General features: G+C 42.4%; 1 protein-coding gene across 2 annotated transcripts in view; it reads right to left on the reverse strand.

The window, feature by feature from the left end:
• Window positions 1-17,097, reverse strand: part of actr6 (actin related protein 6) — a 34,347-nt gene that overhangs the window by 12,283 nt on the left and 4,967 nt on the right. For both annotated transcript variants that reach the window (XM_068004833.1, XM_068004834.1), the window contains 5 exons: window positions 16,912-17,029; window positions 13,339-13,407; window positions 6,873-6,996; window positions 6,619-6,754; window positions 5,786-5,842 (listed from right to left, as the gene is read on the reverse strand). In XM_068004833.1, coding sequence (XP_067860934.1) covers window positions 5,786-5,842; window positions 6,619-6,754; window positions 6,873-6,996; window positions 13,339-13,407; window positions 16,912-17,029 — 504 coding nt within the window. The remainder of the gene's footprint in view (window positions 1-5,785; window positions 5,843-6,618; window positions 6,755-6,872; window positions 6,997-13,338; window positions 13,408-16,911; window positions 17,030-17,097) is intronic.

The following is a 17,097-nucleotide window of genomic DNA, read 5'->3' on the forward strand; positions in this document are numbered from 1 at the left end:
CTGGAAATTGCCGGGTTGAAGTTACGCCCAAGTTTCTGCTCAAACTTATTTACATAAGTCCAAACATAAAATCTCCCATTAATCAGTGCAATCAAGCAGCATTATCGATCGTAATCAATTATTGATTGGAACTTGGCTTCTGGGGCCTCAAGATTACAGAATTAAACTATTTTAAACTGAAAATTTGTTCAAATAATTGCTGCAGCTGAAGAAACAGGCCAATAGGTGGTATCAATTGCCTGCTGGTCACAGGTCTTATGCACCAAGGGCCGATCAACTGACTGAATTTGAACTCATTTAAACTGAATTTAAAGTAATTGTAGCATCAGTACAAGAAACAGACTGGTGAAGCTTCAATTGACTGCTACTCACTTCAGCTGCAGGTCATTAACAGTGGATTAATCTGACCACAGATGCCTTTGCACCCGAAATTCTGGAAGATACACCAATAAACCTAGCCTTTTAAAACTGATCTTTTTGGGGAATAATTAAGCTCTTAAGCATCAAAGCACTACATATCAGATTGCACTCCTAAGTATAATACTAATAGAATAATTGTTTTTTTATTTTTAATAGGAAAAATGTTTTTCCGGGTTTGTTTCAAGAAAACACGAGTTTGGATCAATCCCAACACAAATATAAACCACAAGGAGTAGTTGAGACGAATAGCATAGGTACATTTAAGGGGAAGGTAGATAAGCACATGAGGGAAAAAGGAATAGAAGGACATGCTGATAGGGTTAGAAGAGGCGTGGAAGGAGGCTCATGTGGAGCATAAACACCGGCATAGACCAGTTGGGCCGAATGGCCAGTTTCTGTGCTGTAGACTCCATACAATATGTAATAAAGCATGTTATAGATCCAAACCAAACTACGGTTTAAAGAGGACCATGCATGATTAAACTAAGTAACCATGCTAAACTTTAAGAGTAGGATTAGTGCATCAAGTTTCATGATTATTATAGGTAGGCGGTTTGTAAATTGAGAGGGTGCAAAGTTGAAGTTTCCCGCCATCCTTTATATGGATAGGCGGTAAGTTTTAGATCAGTCTACATACAGAATTCCAAAACAATTGTCATTTTGATTGATTTGTATCCCTATTATTATCCCTTTTTAGATTAGTACAACACAAAATTATCTGTTGATCTTCTATTCAGTTAGCCACAATAAACCTTTCACAACTTAGCCCATTATCCTATGAACACCTTAAAATAGTTTTGAGTCTTTTATTTGATCATTAACTCATTTTTCCCTGGAAAACCTTTCCACTCTTTTTAAAAACAAAATATACCAGATTTGCATAAATTTGGTTAGCAAATTGTTATGACTAGACTCCACCGTTTCCTGTAAGCTGCGCGCGTATGCAACCACACAGCAATCCGTTGGGTGCTGTGCACTACGGCACTCCGTCCGCGCATGCACACCAAACCTGGGCCAGGACTCCCAGGAGCTGGATCATCACATCTGGCAGGCACCTGCGCTGGAGTATCGCAGGACCTGGTCGTCCTCGTGATGATCCGAATCGGATCTGGCTCTGTGCGCTTCGAGGTGAGTGTTTGGAGATATTGTCTAATATTTACAGGGGATCCAGAGATGGTTCTAACATTTATAAGCGTCCAGAGACAGTATTACTATTTACAGGTGGATCCACAGTGTTGCTACTAATATTTATAGAGAGATCCAGAGAAGGTACTATTATTTACAGAGGGATCCAGTGACGATATTTATATTTACAAGGGGATTCACACATGACACTAATATATACAGGGTGATCCAGAGACGGTACTATTATTTACAGGGGTATCCAGAGTCGGAACCAACATTTACAGGCGAGCCAGAGACGGTACTAATATTTACAGGGCGTCCAAAGACGGTACTAATAATTACTATGGATCGAGAGACAGTACAAATACTTACACGGGGTTCAAGAGACTGTACTAATATTTATTGGGGGTCCACGGACTAATATTTATTGGGGTACAGACACGGTACTAATATTTACATGTGATGTAGAGACAATAGGAGTATTTACAGGGAATCCAGAGACTGTACTGATACATACAGTGGATCCAGACAAGGTACTGATATTTACAAAGTGTCCAGAGATAGTACCAATATTTAGAGGGATCCAGAGATGGTACTAATATTTGCAGGGGATGAAGAGATGTTACTAATATTTACAGGATGGTCCAGAGACGGGTATAATATTTTCAGGATGGTCCAGAGATGGTAGTAATATTTGCAGGAGTCCAAAAGAAAGAATTAACATTTACAGGAAGATCCAGAGACGGTGCTAACATAAACAAGGGCTCCAGACTGTGCTAATATTTACAGCGTGATCCAGAGATGATGATAATATTTACAGGGTGATCCAGTTACAAACTAATATTTACAGGGTGATCAAGAGATGGTGCTAATATTTATATGCAATCAACTTGGAGTTCCATTATTATTTTAGATTTTGTAATTTTAAGATTACCCATAGTGAAGTGTGTGTGCTGTTTGTGTTTATGGGTATATGATTGATTTTGCCCTTTGGTGTACTTAGGATGGTTTCACGTGTGTAAGCTTAATCGTTGGAGCCAACGGTGGCTGGGCAGACTTTTGTTGGGGGCACGACCAAACTGCTCCCTACCTTACAGAGAGACAGCCAAAACTAATGACACCTGCAAGATGTACAATTGTAATGCAGTAATTTTTTAAAACCCCGCTGGAGGATTCAATGGAGGGGAGAGGGAAGCTTTAATTAAACTGTTCCCTATCCCCAAATTCGCACTGATTGATTTGACAGCTATTTTGTATTTCTGACTCAATTTAAAAATTCTGATTGCACATGACTTATTTCTGTTTGAATCAGAGTCATTAAGCTGATTCAACAAAAAGCTTGGGAGTCGTGAGTCACTGCAACACCACACCGTCATGCCCATGTTTAAGCGGAAGGCAATAGCATCAGCCAACAATGGAGCCAGCGTTAAGAAGAAATCCCGTTTAGGATTCAAAGAACAGTGGCCGGATGAAATTGTAGAGGCGGAATCTCATGAATTAAGAAGCAAGATCCGTGCACAACTGAGGGAGGTATTCCAATATAGTGCAGATGTGGGCTTGATCTGCAATGTGTGTGCTGGAGCAAAAACATCAGGTGATTTCTCCACTGGCAAGAAATGGGAAGATGGATGGAAGTTAGAAGTGTGTGGAATTCACTGCCTGAATTGGTGGTAGAGGCAGCGACCCTCAACTCTTTTAAAAAGTACCTGGACCTGCACCTAAAGTGCTGTAAGCTGCAGGGCTACGGACCAGGTGCTGGAAGGCGGGATTAGAACAGGCACCTGGTTGTTCTTCGAGCCGGCGCAGACACGATGGGCCGAATAGCCCCCTTCTGTGTTGTATCTTTTCTATGGTTCTAGACTATAAGAGGCATTTATCAAGCAAATCACATGAATCTGCTGTGGTTGTTCTTAGAAACAGAAATTCTTGCCCACTGGGATTCGGCTTGCAGAAAATGTTAACAGAAACTGCTGCTGACAGAGAATAGAATAGACCTGTCAACGAGACAGCAATCGAAGCCAGATGAAATAAAAATTCTCATAGACAATGTACTGCTTGGAGTACAAATGAACAACTCCATGCACTCTGCAACATACACATGACCACATGGCTAAATATCTCCAGGTACCAACGAGCTGGCGTAGCAAAAACTATGCCTTTGAATTTTTGGAATCAATCAACAGTGTCGACCATGCAGAAATTATGTCTGAGATTCGCCAATCTTTATTTCATACCCTTATTATTGATGAGAGCACGGATATTTCAGTCAGCAAGATGCTTATCATTTATTTCAAGTTCAGGGAAGCGGCTTCTGCAGTGCACAAGACAGTGTTCTGTGGAATTGTTAAGGCACCAGCTATTGCAACGGCTATCAAAGGCTTCTACACTCTGAATCAGCGGGACATGATGAAAATGGTGATGGTCACTTCAGATGGTTCTTCTGTCATGCTGGGGAAAAAACAATGGCGTTGCCACATGGCTTAAGCAGTCCATTCCACATTTAGTAGAGCAACACTGAGTGGCCCATTGAGAAGATTTGGGAATCGATGCCTGGAACAAAGTGCCAATGATAAAAGAAAAATAGAGATATTGCTGAGAACCATTTATACAGTCTTCTGCAGATCTTCAGTTCGAAAAGGAAAATTTGAGGAAATTGCAAATGTCACAGAATGTGTCCTTTCGACCTCTAAATGAAGTGAGGCGGCTATCAAGACATTTTGCTGTTAGTGCTTTGATGCGCAATTATGATGCTCTTCTTCAATACTTTGAGCATGAAGAAACAGAGAACAATGACCCAGTTGTCAAGTACTGCCTGAAGAAGCTCTCAGGCTCTACTTACCGTTTCACCATAGCGGCATTGAATGATATTCTGTTTGAGCTGGCAGAATTGTGCAAATACTTCCAGAAGAGCTGTTTAACAATCGAAGCTGTACAGTTAACGAGGGCCAAGATCCGCAGGATCAGAAGACAGTTTTCTGGTGCAACAGAATGAAAAATCTAATTGCATCATGCACAAGAGATGAACCATTCAAGGGAGATTCCATTCTGACATTCATATCCGTACTATATGATCATCTGGAAAAAAGGTTCCCAGAAAATGAATTCAATGAATTGTCCGCCTTTGATTTTGCTTCACTTGCACCACAACAAATCAGCTACGAATTTGGCACTGAGAATATTGAAAAGCTGGTTGACGAATACAGACAAATCCTGATTCCTGGTCAAGTAAGGTCTTCTGGGCAGAACATCATGGATGAGAAGGAGCTCATTGTGAGGCAATACAATGTCTACAAGTACTTAATTGCACAGAAGATTGAAACAAAGTCGTTGAAAATATTTCAGGACATGGTGACTTTCACTCTACAAAATTCAGAGTGCTTCAATGTGGTTTCACAACGAGTGGATATATGTGCAACGTTTCAAGCTTCAAGTGCTGATTGTGAGGGTGGCTTCAGTCTTATGAATAATATAAAAACGAAATCACAAAACGGATTGAAAGAAAATCACCTTGATATGCTTATGCAGATCAAATCTCATCTGTCAAGTGGTAGAGAAGTAAACCTGGACAAAATATATAAACACTGGAAGACAGGGAGAGACAGAAGAGAAAAATATCCAAACCAAAGACAGTCACCCTCTTCTCCATCATCCTACCTGTCGTCTACAGACTCTGGGTCTCAATCAGCATGTCCCCATTCCTCTGGTGACAATGTTTACTTCTGAAATTTCTAAAAACCAGTTTAGTTTAATTTAAAAATCCTTGACAGCTCGCCTTGTTACAATTATCCATTTGTTCTGTTTGTTATATATCTTGAATAAGGTTTTCTAAAAAAAATGTTCCATTCAAAGTTGTGACTTTTTTAAAAAAAAACAGTGGCACACACAGCCTTTATATCGGTGCACAAACCCAAATTCATTCCACACATGGCCGAAAAAAAATAGAGGGAACATTGCTAGACTCCACAAAATTATCTAAAATTTAAAACTGCTTTATGGAATAATGGGTTTAACATACTTTTCCTGTGAAAACAATGACTTTGTTAATTATTTTAGTAGGATCAGTTGTTGGAACGTCTATGTAAGAAACCAAACCTTTTGTCGACACAATTTATAGTACCCAAAGCTTTCTGACGACTATCAATTGAAACGTAATCCCCCTAAACAAAATCTGAGAAAGCCCCACTGCATGTCACCTACCATTTCCCCTTCCCAAAGCCAGTAAAGTCTGTGGCAGCCATACCTGTAGGATATTATTTCCTTGAGATGGTTAGAAAGCAGTTTCCCTCCAACATTAATCCTAAGGAGAACATAATACAATTATTTTGTGCTTCTCTTGGTCGGTCAAATGTCAAACATATGCCAGAACTGATTAAAAGCATGCCAGTGCATAGAACTGACAAGCTTCTAGTTACTTGTCCAGCTAGGTAAATCCTACCTGATAGGGCTATGGCTTGCCAGGTTATCTGGAGGCAAGTGGAAAGAATCCCAGCCCAGAGAGGTACATCTGGCCCTCCAGTTGATGTAAGTTGGAGAAAATCTTTATGATGTCACTAAGTTGTACAAGTGAAAATATAAACATTCTCTTAGAATGCACTTACACTTTCACTAGAAATAGTAAACATAGGAAATCTTTCAACATTTATAATGTTGCTAAATCCCACCCACCAAGTTCCATCAATAAGTCAGTCTGGATGGTCAATCACCAATATTGCTCTGACCATCCTTGACTCAAGTGTTGGATTAGAGTCTGCCACAAATGATGGCCTCTGTTTCAATCTTTCATCAGCAGGCATGTCACTTTGAAGTCACCACAACCCCAGAGACCCCACTTACCTCCCTCTTCCCCCTCCCAGGAAAATATACAGTTGATCTGCAGTGCATTATGGAAATTTTTACAACCCAACAAATTAGTGAGCAAGAATCTTTTATAATGTATCGTAAGCTTCACATTGATTGACTACAATCAACGTGGACTTGGTGGTTTTCCTTAAATTGACATGACTAAAATTGAGAGCGAGATGATAGTCAGCAATTCAAAACTTGTATAAATAAAGATTTACTGTTCAGATTTACCTGCAAATACCTTCATTCATCTTTTTTCCTTTACAATAAGGAACAATATGCGTGAAAGAGTAGCCACTATCCACCACGAGACAACAGAGTTCAGATTTATTTTCTTGAAAATACTTGTGAGCACTCAGTGTCCCAGCTGAAAAATACATTTAAAAAGAATATTCAAAATATACACCTCGTTTTAAAAGTCTATCAAATAGTTTATTACTGAGACTGCTAGACCCTGTTCGAAAAAACTCAGCATGAACACTCACCATTTGTCCTGTAGACTGCTTGAAACTGGTATTCTTCAAATAAGATTTCATTCATTGATTCTTGGATGGAATTAAAATTGAAATATGGTTCAGTGATGATTATAGTGCTTTCAGGAAAATCCACCTACATGGAAGTTTTAAAAAAGGATACATTCTGACAAAGTTCCATAATTAATCCTTTATGTCATGTGAAGTACAGCCTCTGATATTAACTTTGATCTAGACATTTTGGAAATGAAACAATCAAGCATGGGAGAATGGAAAAGTCATTGCACCACAATGGCTGGTACAACAACAATTAATACAGTCATTTCTACAGATATTAATTTCTGTAGGTGATCAGAACAATAAAGGAATTAGGAACCTGCACATGGACAAAGCTGTGGAAAATAATTTCACACATTTTGTTCTCAATTATGAAAGTATTTAGTTGTGTTGTGTCCACCTAATGAAAAATCTTTATAAAGAAAAAGCCAAAACAAGCAAAACAAATTAAAATTTCAAGATGCACTATTTCTCTACAATAGATTTTGTTTCCAGAGACCAAGAAACGGATACAGGCATTTTTCATTGCAGGTGTTTTTTCAATAATTTACTTCTTAAACTTCTGCTAAATTTCTTTCAATTTCTAAATACCTCCTTCTGTTCCAGGACAAGGCAGCAATAATGCATTTCTGCCTTAGTGAAACTATCTAAAGCAGTAGCAGCTCAGTTACTTTCAAGTCCATAACCTAGCAGCAAAATGCCCTATACTCATCACCCAGAGCTATCCCACACCCCAGGCCAAGTTCCCACAAAGACCTTCTGGTATCTGCAATAAGTCTGGCTTCAATTTGAGGAAGTTATGACCCAACAATCCAGTGGATTGCTAATCTACACTTAGGCTAAATGTTAAAAACTCAAAGCATATACAAAATATTACTTCCCAGCAACATGCAGTGATAAAAAAAAACACTACAGCTCAAATTATAGGATTTGATTCTGGAAACCAGCCCCATTCACCACTATCTGCTGGGATACCATACTACTGGCACAAAAAAACAAAAAATAAATTGCCATGTGACCACACCCCCCAAAAACTACACCGATATATAGAATGATAGAACTTGCATTCATATGGCACCTTTCACATCCTCAGGATGTCAATTAATTACTTTTGAAGAGTAGTCACTCTTGTGATGTAAGTGAACACCTACAAAGATTAGAAAGAACAGTACTGGTTGGACTGTGCTTCAAGGATGTAGGGATGCAACATATTGAGGTTGTGGTGATGTTAAATAGATTAAACATTGCTGTTATGGTTTATAGCATCATCTCTGCCACTCAATATACTTTTTTTGTTCCAAGACCAAATCAATCCTCATTAATTGGGCATCAGGAAATCAGTAATATCAAAACCTGCAATCCAGGCTCTTTTTTTAAAATTCATTCATGGGATGTGGGTATCGCTGGCCAGGCCAGCATTAATTGCCCACCCATAATTGCCCTTGAGAAGATGGTGGTGAGCCACCTTCTTGAACCGCTGAAGTCCCTGTGGTGAAGGTTCTCCCACAGTGCTGTTAGGTAGGGAGCTCCAGGATTTTGACCCAGCAACGATGAAGAAATGACGATATATTTCCAAGTCAGGATGGTGTGTGACTTGGAGGGGAACGTGCAGGAGGTGGTATTCCCACGCGCATGCTGCCCTTGTCCTTCTAGGTGGTAGAGGTCGTGGGTTTGGGAGGTGCTGTCAAAGAAGCCTTGGCGAGTTGCTGCAGTGTGTCTTGTAGATGGTACACACAGTGTAGCCAGAGTGTGCCGGTGGTGAAGGGAATGAATGTTTAGGGTGGTGGATGGGGTGCCAATCAAGCGAGCTGCTTTGTCCTGGATGGTGTCGAGCTTTTTGAGTGTTGTTGGAGCTGCACTTATCCAGGCAAGTGGAGAGTATTCCATCAGACTCCTGACCCGTGCCTTGTAGATGGTGGAAAGGCTTTGGGGAGTCAGGAAGTGAGTCACTCGCCACAGAATACCCAGCCTCTAACCTGCTCTTGTAGCCACAGTATTTATATGGCTGGTCCAGTGAACTTTCTGGTCAATGGTGACCCCCGGGATGTTGATGGTAATGCCATTGAATATCATGGGGAGGTGGTTAAACTCTCTCTTGTTGGAGAGAGTCATTGCCAGGCACTTGTCCGGCGCGAATGCTACTTGCCACTTATCAGTCCAAGCCTGGATGTTGTCCAGGTCTTGCTGCATGCAGGCACGGATTGCTTCATTATTTGAGGGGTTGCAAATGGAATTGAACTCTGTGTAATCATCAGTGAACATCTCCACTTCTGACCTTATGATGGAGGGAAGGTCATTGATGAAGCAGCTGAAGATGGTTGGGCCGAGGATACTGCCGTGAGGAACTCCTGCAGCGATATCCTGGGGCTGAGATGACTGGCCTCCGACAACCACTACCACCTTCCTTTGTGCTAGGTATGACTCCAGCCACTGGAGAGTTATCCCCAATTCCTATTGAGTTCAATTTTACTTGGGCTCCTTGATGCCACACTCGGTCAAATGCCACCTTAATGTCAAGGGCAGTCACTCTCACCTCACCTCTGGAATTTAGCTCTATTGTCCATGTTTGGACCAAGACAGTAATGAGGTCTGGAGCCAAGTGGTCTTGGCGGAACCCAAACTGAGCGTTGGTAAGCAGGTTATTGGTGAGTAAGTGCTGCTTGATAGCACTGTCAACGACACCTTCCATCACTTTGCTGATGATTGAGTGTAGACTGATGGGCGGTAACTGTCCAGATTGGATTTGTCCTGTATTTCGTGGACAGGGCATACCTGGGCAATTTTCCACTTTGTTGGGTAGATGCCAGTGTTGTAGCTACACTGGAACAGCTTGGCTAGAGGCATGGCTAGCTCTGGAGCACGTCTTCAGCGCAACAGCTGGGATGTTGTCGGGGCCCATAGTCTTTGCTGTATCCAGTGCACTCAGCCTTTTGATATCACGCGGAGTGAATCGAATTGGCTGAAGACTGGCTTCTGTGATGGTGGGAGTCTTAGGAGGAGGCCGAGATGGATCATCCACTCAGCACTTCCGGCAGAAGATGGTTGCAAAACACTTCAGCCTTGTCTTTTGCACTCACATGCTGGGCTCTGCCACCATTGAGGATGGGGATGTTTACAGAGCCTCCTCCTCCAGTTAGTTGTTTAATTGTCCACCACCATTCACGACTGGATGTGGCAGAACTGCAGAGCTTTGATCTGATCCATTGGTTGTGGGATCGCTTAAGCTCCGTCTATAGCATGTTGCTTCTGCTGTTTAGCATGCATGTAGTCCTGTGTTGTAGCTTCACCAGGTTGGCACCTTATTTTTAGGTATGCCTGGGTGCTCCTGGCATGCTCTTCTACACTCCTCATTGAACCAGGGTTGATCCCCTGGCTTGATGGTAATGGTAGAGTGAGAGATATGCCAGGCCATGAGGTTACAGATTGTGGTAGAATACAATTCTGCTGCTGCTGATAGCCCACAGTGCCTCATGGATGCCCAGTTTTGAGCCGCTAGAATCTGTTCTGAATCTATCCCAGTTAGCATAGTGGTAGTGCCACACATGATGGACGGTGAACTCAGTGTGAAGACTTCATCTCCACAAGGACTGTGCGATAGTCACTCCTACCAATACTGTCACGGTCAGATGCAACTGCGACAGGTAGATTGGTGAGGACGAGGTAAAGAAGGTTTTTCCCTCGTGTTGGTTCTCTCACCGCCAGCCGCAAGCCCAGTCTGGCAGCTATGTCCTTCAGAAATTGGCCAGCTGTGGTGCAACCAAGCTACTCTTGGTGATGGACATTGAAGACCTCCACCCAAAGCACATCCTATGCCCTTGATACCCTCCGAGCTTCCAAGTGGTGCTCAACATGGAGGAGTCTTATTTGTTTTACGTGCATGTTAAAACATACAGTATTTCAAAGTGGAAACACTTAAGCTCTAGTCAAAATTTTTTCCCAAAAAGCATGTGCAGAAACATTTGTTCATGTGGGCTAAAAAGTGCAGAAATGTGCAGCCAATCCATCAGGATTTGTGGAAGAGAAAAGTCAGATTAACATTTGATTGTCAAGGGACTATCAGGCTCTCCATCCAAGCTTTAATTGGGTGGCTTCTGATTTTTCCATTCAATATTGCTAATCAGAAGTTCCCATCCAAAAACAAATCAGGAGCCATGCAGATAGTGCACTGGGTACAAGAAAGTACATTTAGCTCAATTTAATAAGCTTTTATTTTGCATTTTCCATGTAAAGTGGGAAGAATAAAACATTTATAGTGCCTTACCATGCTTCTCATAATCATCTCAAAATCATACTGCGTAGTTAATTTTGTTATGTGGGTAAACACAGCAAGGACCCAGAAATACCAGTAAGAAAAATAAACTTCAAATGCTGGAAATTTGAAATAAAAATGAAAAATGCTAGAAATGCAAAGCAGATCCATCAGCATCTGAAGAAGGGTATACACCAAATGTTAATCTGACTTTTCTCTTTCACAAATCCTAATGGATTCGCTGCACATTTCTGCACTTTTTATATAAAATGACCAGTTAATCTGTTTTTGATGGTCGAGGGAGGAACACCAACCAGGACATTGAGGGAAAACTCCCTGTTTTTCTTTGAAGCCACAGAATCTTTAATGTCGACCTAAACCACTGAACAGGCAGACAAGACCTTGTCTTAATGTTTCATCCAAAGGACAGAACCTCCTATAATGCAGCATTTGTTAAGTACTGCACTGAAGTGTCAGCCTAGATTATGTGGTCAAATCCTGGAGTGAAGTCGAAACCCACAACCTTCTAACTCAGAGACAAGGGTGTTACCAACTGAACAAAGTGGACAGCCGGAAGGAATCTCAAAGACAAACTAAAGCCTACTAAACACCCCATTATAGAGTGGGTCTACAGGAAATACAGCTTTTAAAAGAGTTCAGGTTACTGCATTTAATTATATGTTTTTCTAACTATTTTTTTACATTATCCCAACTGCCATTCAGCCCAAACCCGCAAAAGAATGCTGTAAATTAGAAACACCTATTGCAGAAAGCATTACAAATAACCTAAAACTTATGTACTTCAGAGAAAAAAAAGTTATTTCAGAGTCTAAATGCTGACAACTTAGAAAAGAGTGCGAGTTATCATGCTGCCCTTGGGGAAAAGCATCGCCATATTTGGCTGCCAACTAACTGATGCAAGACCTGCAATTACCATTACTGGCACAAGTCCAGAATAGAAGATGAATGCTTTTCTAATTAGTACAGACTGTTCTTTCTGGAATTTGCCAATGATAAATTCTTACAGAAGCACAACCAAATAGATGTAGATTTTAAGTCAGTGATCAGGTACTCAAGAGTAACAAACAGTTTTCAGTTACACAGGTCTCCTCAAACATCTTACTGTCATGGATTGTATAGCTATATATACACACATAATTATGTTATGGGATGTGGACAAATTGGCAGGAAAAGCCTGCCAATAAAACCCTTACTCTCTCCCAACCTGGTTAATCCCCCAGTACAGCCTCCATCTTCGCTGCCTTAAGTCTAAGTGGCACAAACTTGAACGTTTATTGTGCACAACTAGTTTAGCCATTCATCACCAGATCTGGTTGGACCACATCAAGCACTATTGAGCCCTGCTCTCCTCTGCCAAAACTGCTCACTACTCCAGGATCATCCTGGAACGCAAAGATAACCCCTAGCTTCTTTTCTCTACTACCAACCGTCTCCATAAACCCCTCTCCCCCGCCCTCTCCAACAAGTGCAAGGAGCTCATGGACTTCTTTGTCAATAAGATTGAAGCCATTTGTTCAGCTGCCTTTGCCACATCCCACCAAACCAGGCTTTCCCTAAGGTTCCCTGCTACCCTAACACTGAACTCACATCTTTCTCTAGTTTCTCTTCCATCTCACCTGGCCCTCTCCGAGATCATCTTGTCCATGAGATCCACCTCCTGCTCTCACGACCATATTACCACTAAAATGCTGACCATCCAACTTCCCTTCCTGGCCCCCATGCTAGCTGATATTGTAAATGGTTCCCTCCTCAGATGCTATCCCCCTCCCTTTCAAATCTGCAGTCATCACCTCAATAAAAACACACTTAGCCACTAACGTTTTCCTCCATTGAATGCGCTATATAAATGCAAGTTATTGCTGCCAGACCATTTGTGGCATTATCCGAGGGATAGTGCACACAGAGCTGAAGGAGTATGTTGCAGATTCTAATACTTGACACAATAGCAACTATTTATTAAATATGACAACTGAACTCAATGAAGTAGCCTGCCAAGAGACTTTTACATGTGGAAAATGGGTCCCCAGGTGCTTCGAGGCCACTCTTTGGGGATTGCTGCGTTACTATTAGGATAGTGGAATGCAAGAATCAAAAGGTTAAGTTCATAAAGGAAGAACCACCACAATGTACAAATCATCATACAGCACTTACCTTGTACATTTCTCTGCCAAACAGGTGATCCCATACTTGCCTTTGAACATCCCAGTTTACTAAGTATCCCTAAAAGTGAAAAATGTTAGATAATGTATAGTAAACTGTGCATTTAGAGACAAAAGATAATTGCATTTCTCAGACACCACAGGAAATCAAGAATTATCTTTTCATACTGAAAGTTTAATAAGACCCAATACTGTCAGTCAAAAATGTGAAACTGGAAGTTTACCCAGAATGAAGATGTAAAAAAGAAAATGAAGTAAATTAACATTTTGATAAAACACACTGCAGCATTTCCACCTGCTCTCTTCCCCACAATTCTAGCAAGGTTATCACCATCCAACAACAATAGCAAGCAGAGATTCTGAATTAACAGATGTAGAGCTGAAGCTAGCCATTAATCTGCAAATATGAAACATTTTTTTTAATTCAGTTTTCTCCCCTCCACTTTTATGACCCTTCACGAGTTGCCATTCAAATCCATTTTAAAACTACCATACAAAATTAATTTATGATTCTTGTAGTTCAGTCTTACCACTAAAGGAAACGCTCAATAACTAAACAAAAACTTTAATGTCTTGCAACATTTCCTGTAGAATATGCCAGATTGCTCCCACTACTAATGAAAGACGTGTACCCATAAGAAATAGGAGGAATGGCCATATGGCTCCTCGAGCCTGCTCTGCCATTCAATAAGATCATGGCTGACCTTTAACCTCAAATTCATTTTCCCTCCCGATCCCCATATCCCTTGATTCCCTTAGAGTCCAAAAATCTAACGATCTCAGTCTTGAATATACTCAACGACTGCGCATCCACAGACCTCTAGGGCAGAATGCCAAAGACTCTCAACCGTCTGAGTGAAGAAATTCCACCTCATCTCAATCGTAAATGTCCGACCCCTTATCCTGAGACTATGGCCCCCTAGTTCTAGACGCTCCAGCCAGGGAAAATAGCTTCTCAGCATCTACCCTGTCAAGCTCCTTCAGAATCTTCAGTGAGATGTTTCAGTGAGATCACCTCTCATTTTTCTAAACTCCCGAGAGTATAGGCCCATTCTACACAATCTCTCCTCATAGGTTAACCCTCTCATCCCAAGAATCAATCTAGTGAACTTTTGTTGCACCGCCTCTAAGGCAAGTATCCTTCCTTAGGTAAGGAGAGCAAAACTGTATACAGTACTCCAGGTGTGGTCTCATCAAAGCCCTGTACAATTGCAGCAAGACTTCCTTACTCTTGTACTCCAACCCTTTTGCAATGAAGGCCCACATATCATTTGCCTTCCTAATTGCTCCATAAGTAGTTTATCCTGGTATTGTATGTTCCTTTTTTGCTTTCTCAAAAAGCAGCCGGAGATTAGAAGGAGAAAATTTGCAAGTGTACTGCTGGGTGTTTTTCACTGTTCATTTCGATACAGTATGAATATTACTTACACGTGTGTACACACACACACACACTCGACTCATCGATAACATCAACAAGTTCCATCCCACCATCAAGCTCACCATGGACTAATCCTCAGAATCAGTTTCTTTCTTGGACACATGAATCTCCATCAAAGACGGGCACCTCAGCACCTCACTCTACCGCAAGCCCACGGACAACCTCACGATGCTCCACTTTTCCAGCTTCCACCCTAACCACGTCAAAGAAGCCATCCCCTATGGACAGGCCCTGCGAACACACAGGGTCTGCTCAGACGAGGAGGAACGTGACGGACACCTACAGACGCTGAAAGACGCCCTTGTAAGAACGGGATATGACGCTCGACTCATCGATCGACAGTTCCGACAGGCCACAGCGAAAAATCGCGTAGACCTCCTCAGAAGACTAACACGGGACGCAACCAACAGAGTACCCTTCGTCGTCCAGTACTTCCCCGGAGTGGAGAAACTACGCCATGTTCTCCGCAGCCTTCAACATGTCATCAATGACGACGAACACCTCACTATGGCCATCCCCACACCTCCACTACTCGCCTTTAAACAGCCACCCAACCTCAAACAGACTATCGTTCGCAGCAAATTACCCAGCTTTCAGGAGAACAGCGTCCACGACACCACACAACCCTGCCACGGTAACCTCTGCAAGACATGCCAGATCATCGACACAGATACCACCATCACACGAGAGGACACCACCCACCAGGTGCATGGTTCATACTCCTGTGACTCGGCCAACGTTGTCTACCTCATACGTTGCAGGAAAGGATGCCCCAGAGCATGGTACATTGGCGAGACCATGCAGACGCTGCGACAACGGATGAACGGACACCGCGCAACAATCGCCAGACAGGAGGGTTCCCTCCCAGTCGGGGAACACTTCAGCAGTCAGGGACATTCAGCCACCGACCTTCGGTTAAGCGTACTCCAAGGCGGCCTTCGAGACACACGACAACGCAAAATCGTCGAGCAGAAATTGATAGCCAAGTTCCGCACCCATGAGGACGGCCTCAACCGGGATCTTGGGTTCAGGTCACGCTACACGTAAGCCCACCAGCGAACAAAAGCTATCTGTTTTTAATATAACGGGTCATTTGCTGGCTTTCTCTGCCTTCCGGATGTTTCTGCCTCTCTCTCTCTTTTTTTTTCCTGTTTGTTTGGTTTTTTTTGTTGAATGTATATTCGGGGGTTCTGTAGGTAACACCTCTCAGTCTGAACACGGTGATTGCCTTGGCAACGGGCAGTTGCAAAGACTATCTGTAATCACCATGTATTGTTCTGTGATTTATAAATGCGTAGGCTTCGAGGAGTTCCTGACATTTACCTGAGGAAGGAGGAAGCCTCCGAAAGCTTGTAAATTTCAAATAAAATCGTTGGACTATAACTTGGTGTTGTAAAATTGTTTACAATTGTCAACCCCAGTCCATCACCGGCATCTCCACATCAAAACATATCGAGGCACATGTAACAGCTCAACTGAGCACATAAATGACCACCATCCACCGTTTCAAACACTTTCTCTTTGACCACATCTTTGGTTCCCCCCCAATCCTCTCCACTTTGTTTCTTATCCTCCCAACTATAAAGTACTAATTTCTTCCCGCGCTTGAAAAATACTATAAAAATGCAAGTTATTCTGTCTCCAGAGGTATGTTTATGTTTTAGTGCCCCCCCCCTCCCCGCCGAGGCAGTGTTGTAATATAAATGCCTGCTGCAGCAAACTGCTCACTTTCCATTTGAGGAATCCTTATCTCTGTTTCAGTTTTTTTTAATGGTTTGCTTTCCACCTCTAGCTATTGCATTAAACACACCCACAATACACAGGGGATTAGCACATTGGATGCTCCATCGGCAGAAAGCTGATTCGCTTTGCATCGACACTGCAGTTGTAGTGTAAATGCAGCCTGAATCCGGTGTCAGGGCTCGACCCGAAACCCAAATCCCTGGAGGCGACGATCTCTCTCCCCTGGGAGTCAGCTCGGGTTGTGACACCCGAAACACTCCAGGTTTATCCTCATTGCACACACACGGCAACAGCGAACTCGTGCAGGAATGACTTCGCAGCACGGTTTCCTCAGTAACACCTTACCACCGCGCAGCTACAAGTGGGGCTCAACCAGACACCCACCTTCTGAAAGGGGAGGATGTAATACAAGCCGGAGGGGTCCTTGATCTCATCGATCTGGTTGGAGGTGAAGGTTTTGAGACGAGCAGTCTTTGATCGGAACTGGCAGTTGGGCAAAACGCTGCAAGAGGAAAGGGGGGAGGAGGGGAGATCAGTTAAAAGCCACGCGTGTCCGTCGGCATTTAGGCA

The sequence above is a fragment of the Heptranchias perlo genome, chromosome 24, assembly GCF_035084215.1.
Source record: "Heptranchias perlo isolate sHepPer1 chromosome 24, sHepPer1.hap1, whole genome shotgun sequence".
Lineage (NCBI taxonomy): Eukaryota > Metazoa > Chordata > Chondrichthyes > Hexanchiformes > Hexanchidae > Heptranchias > Heptranchias perlo.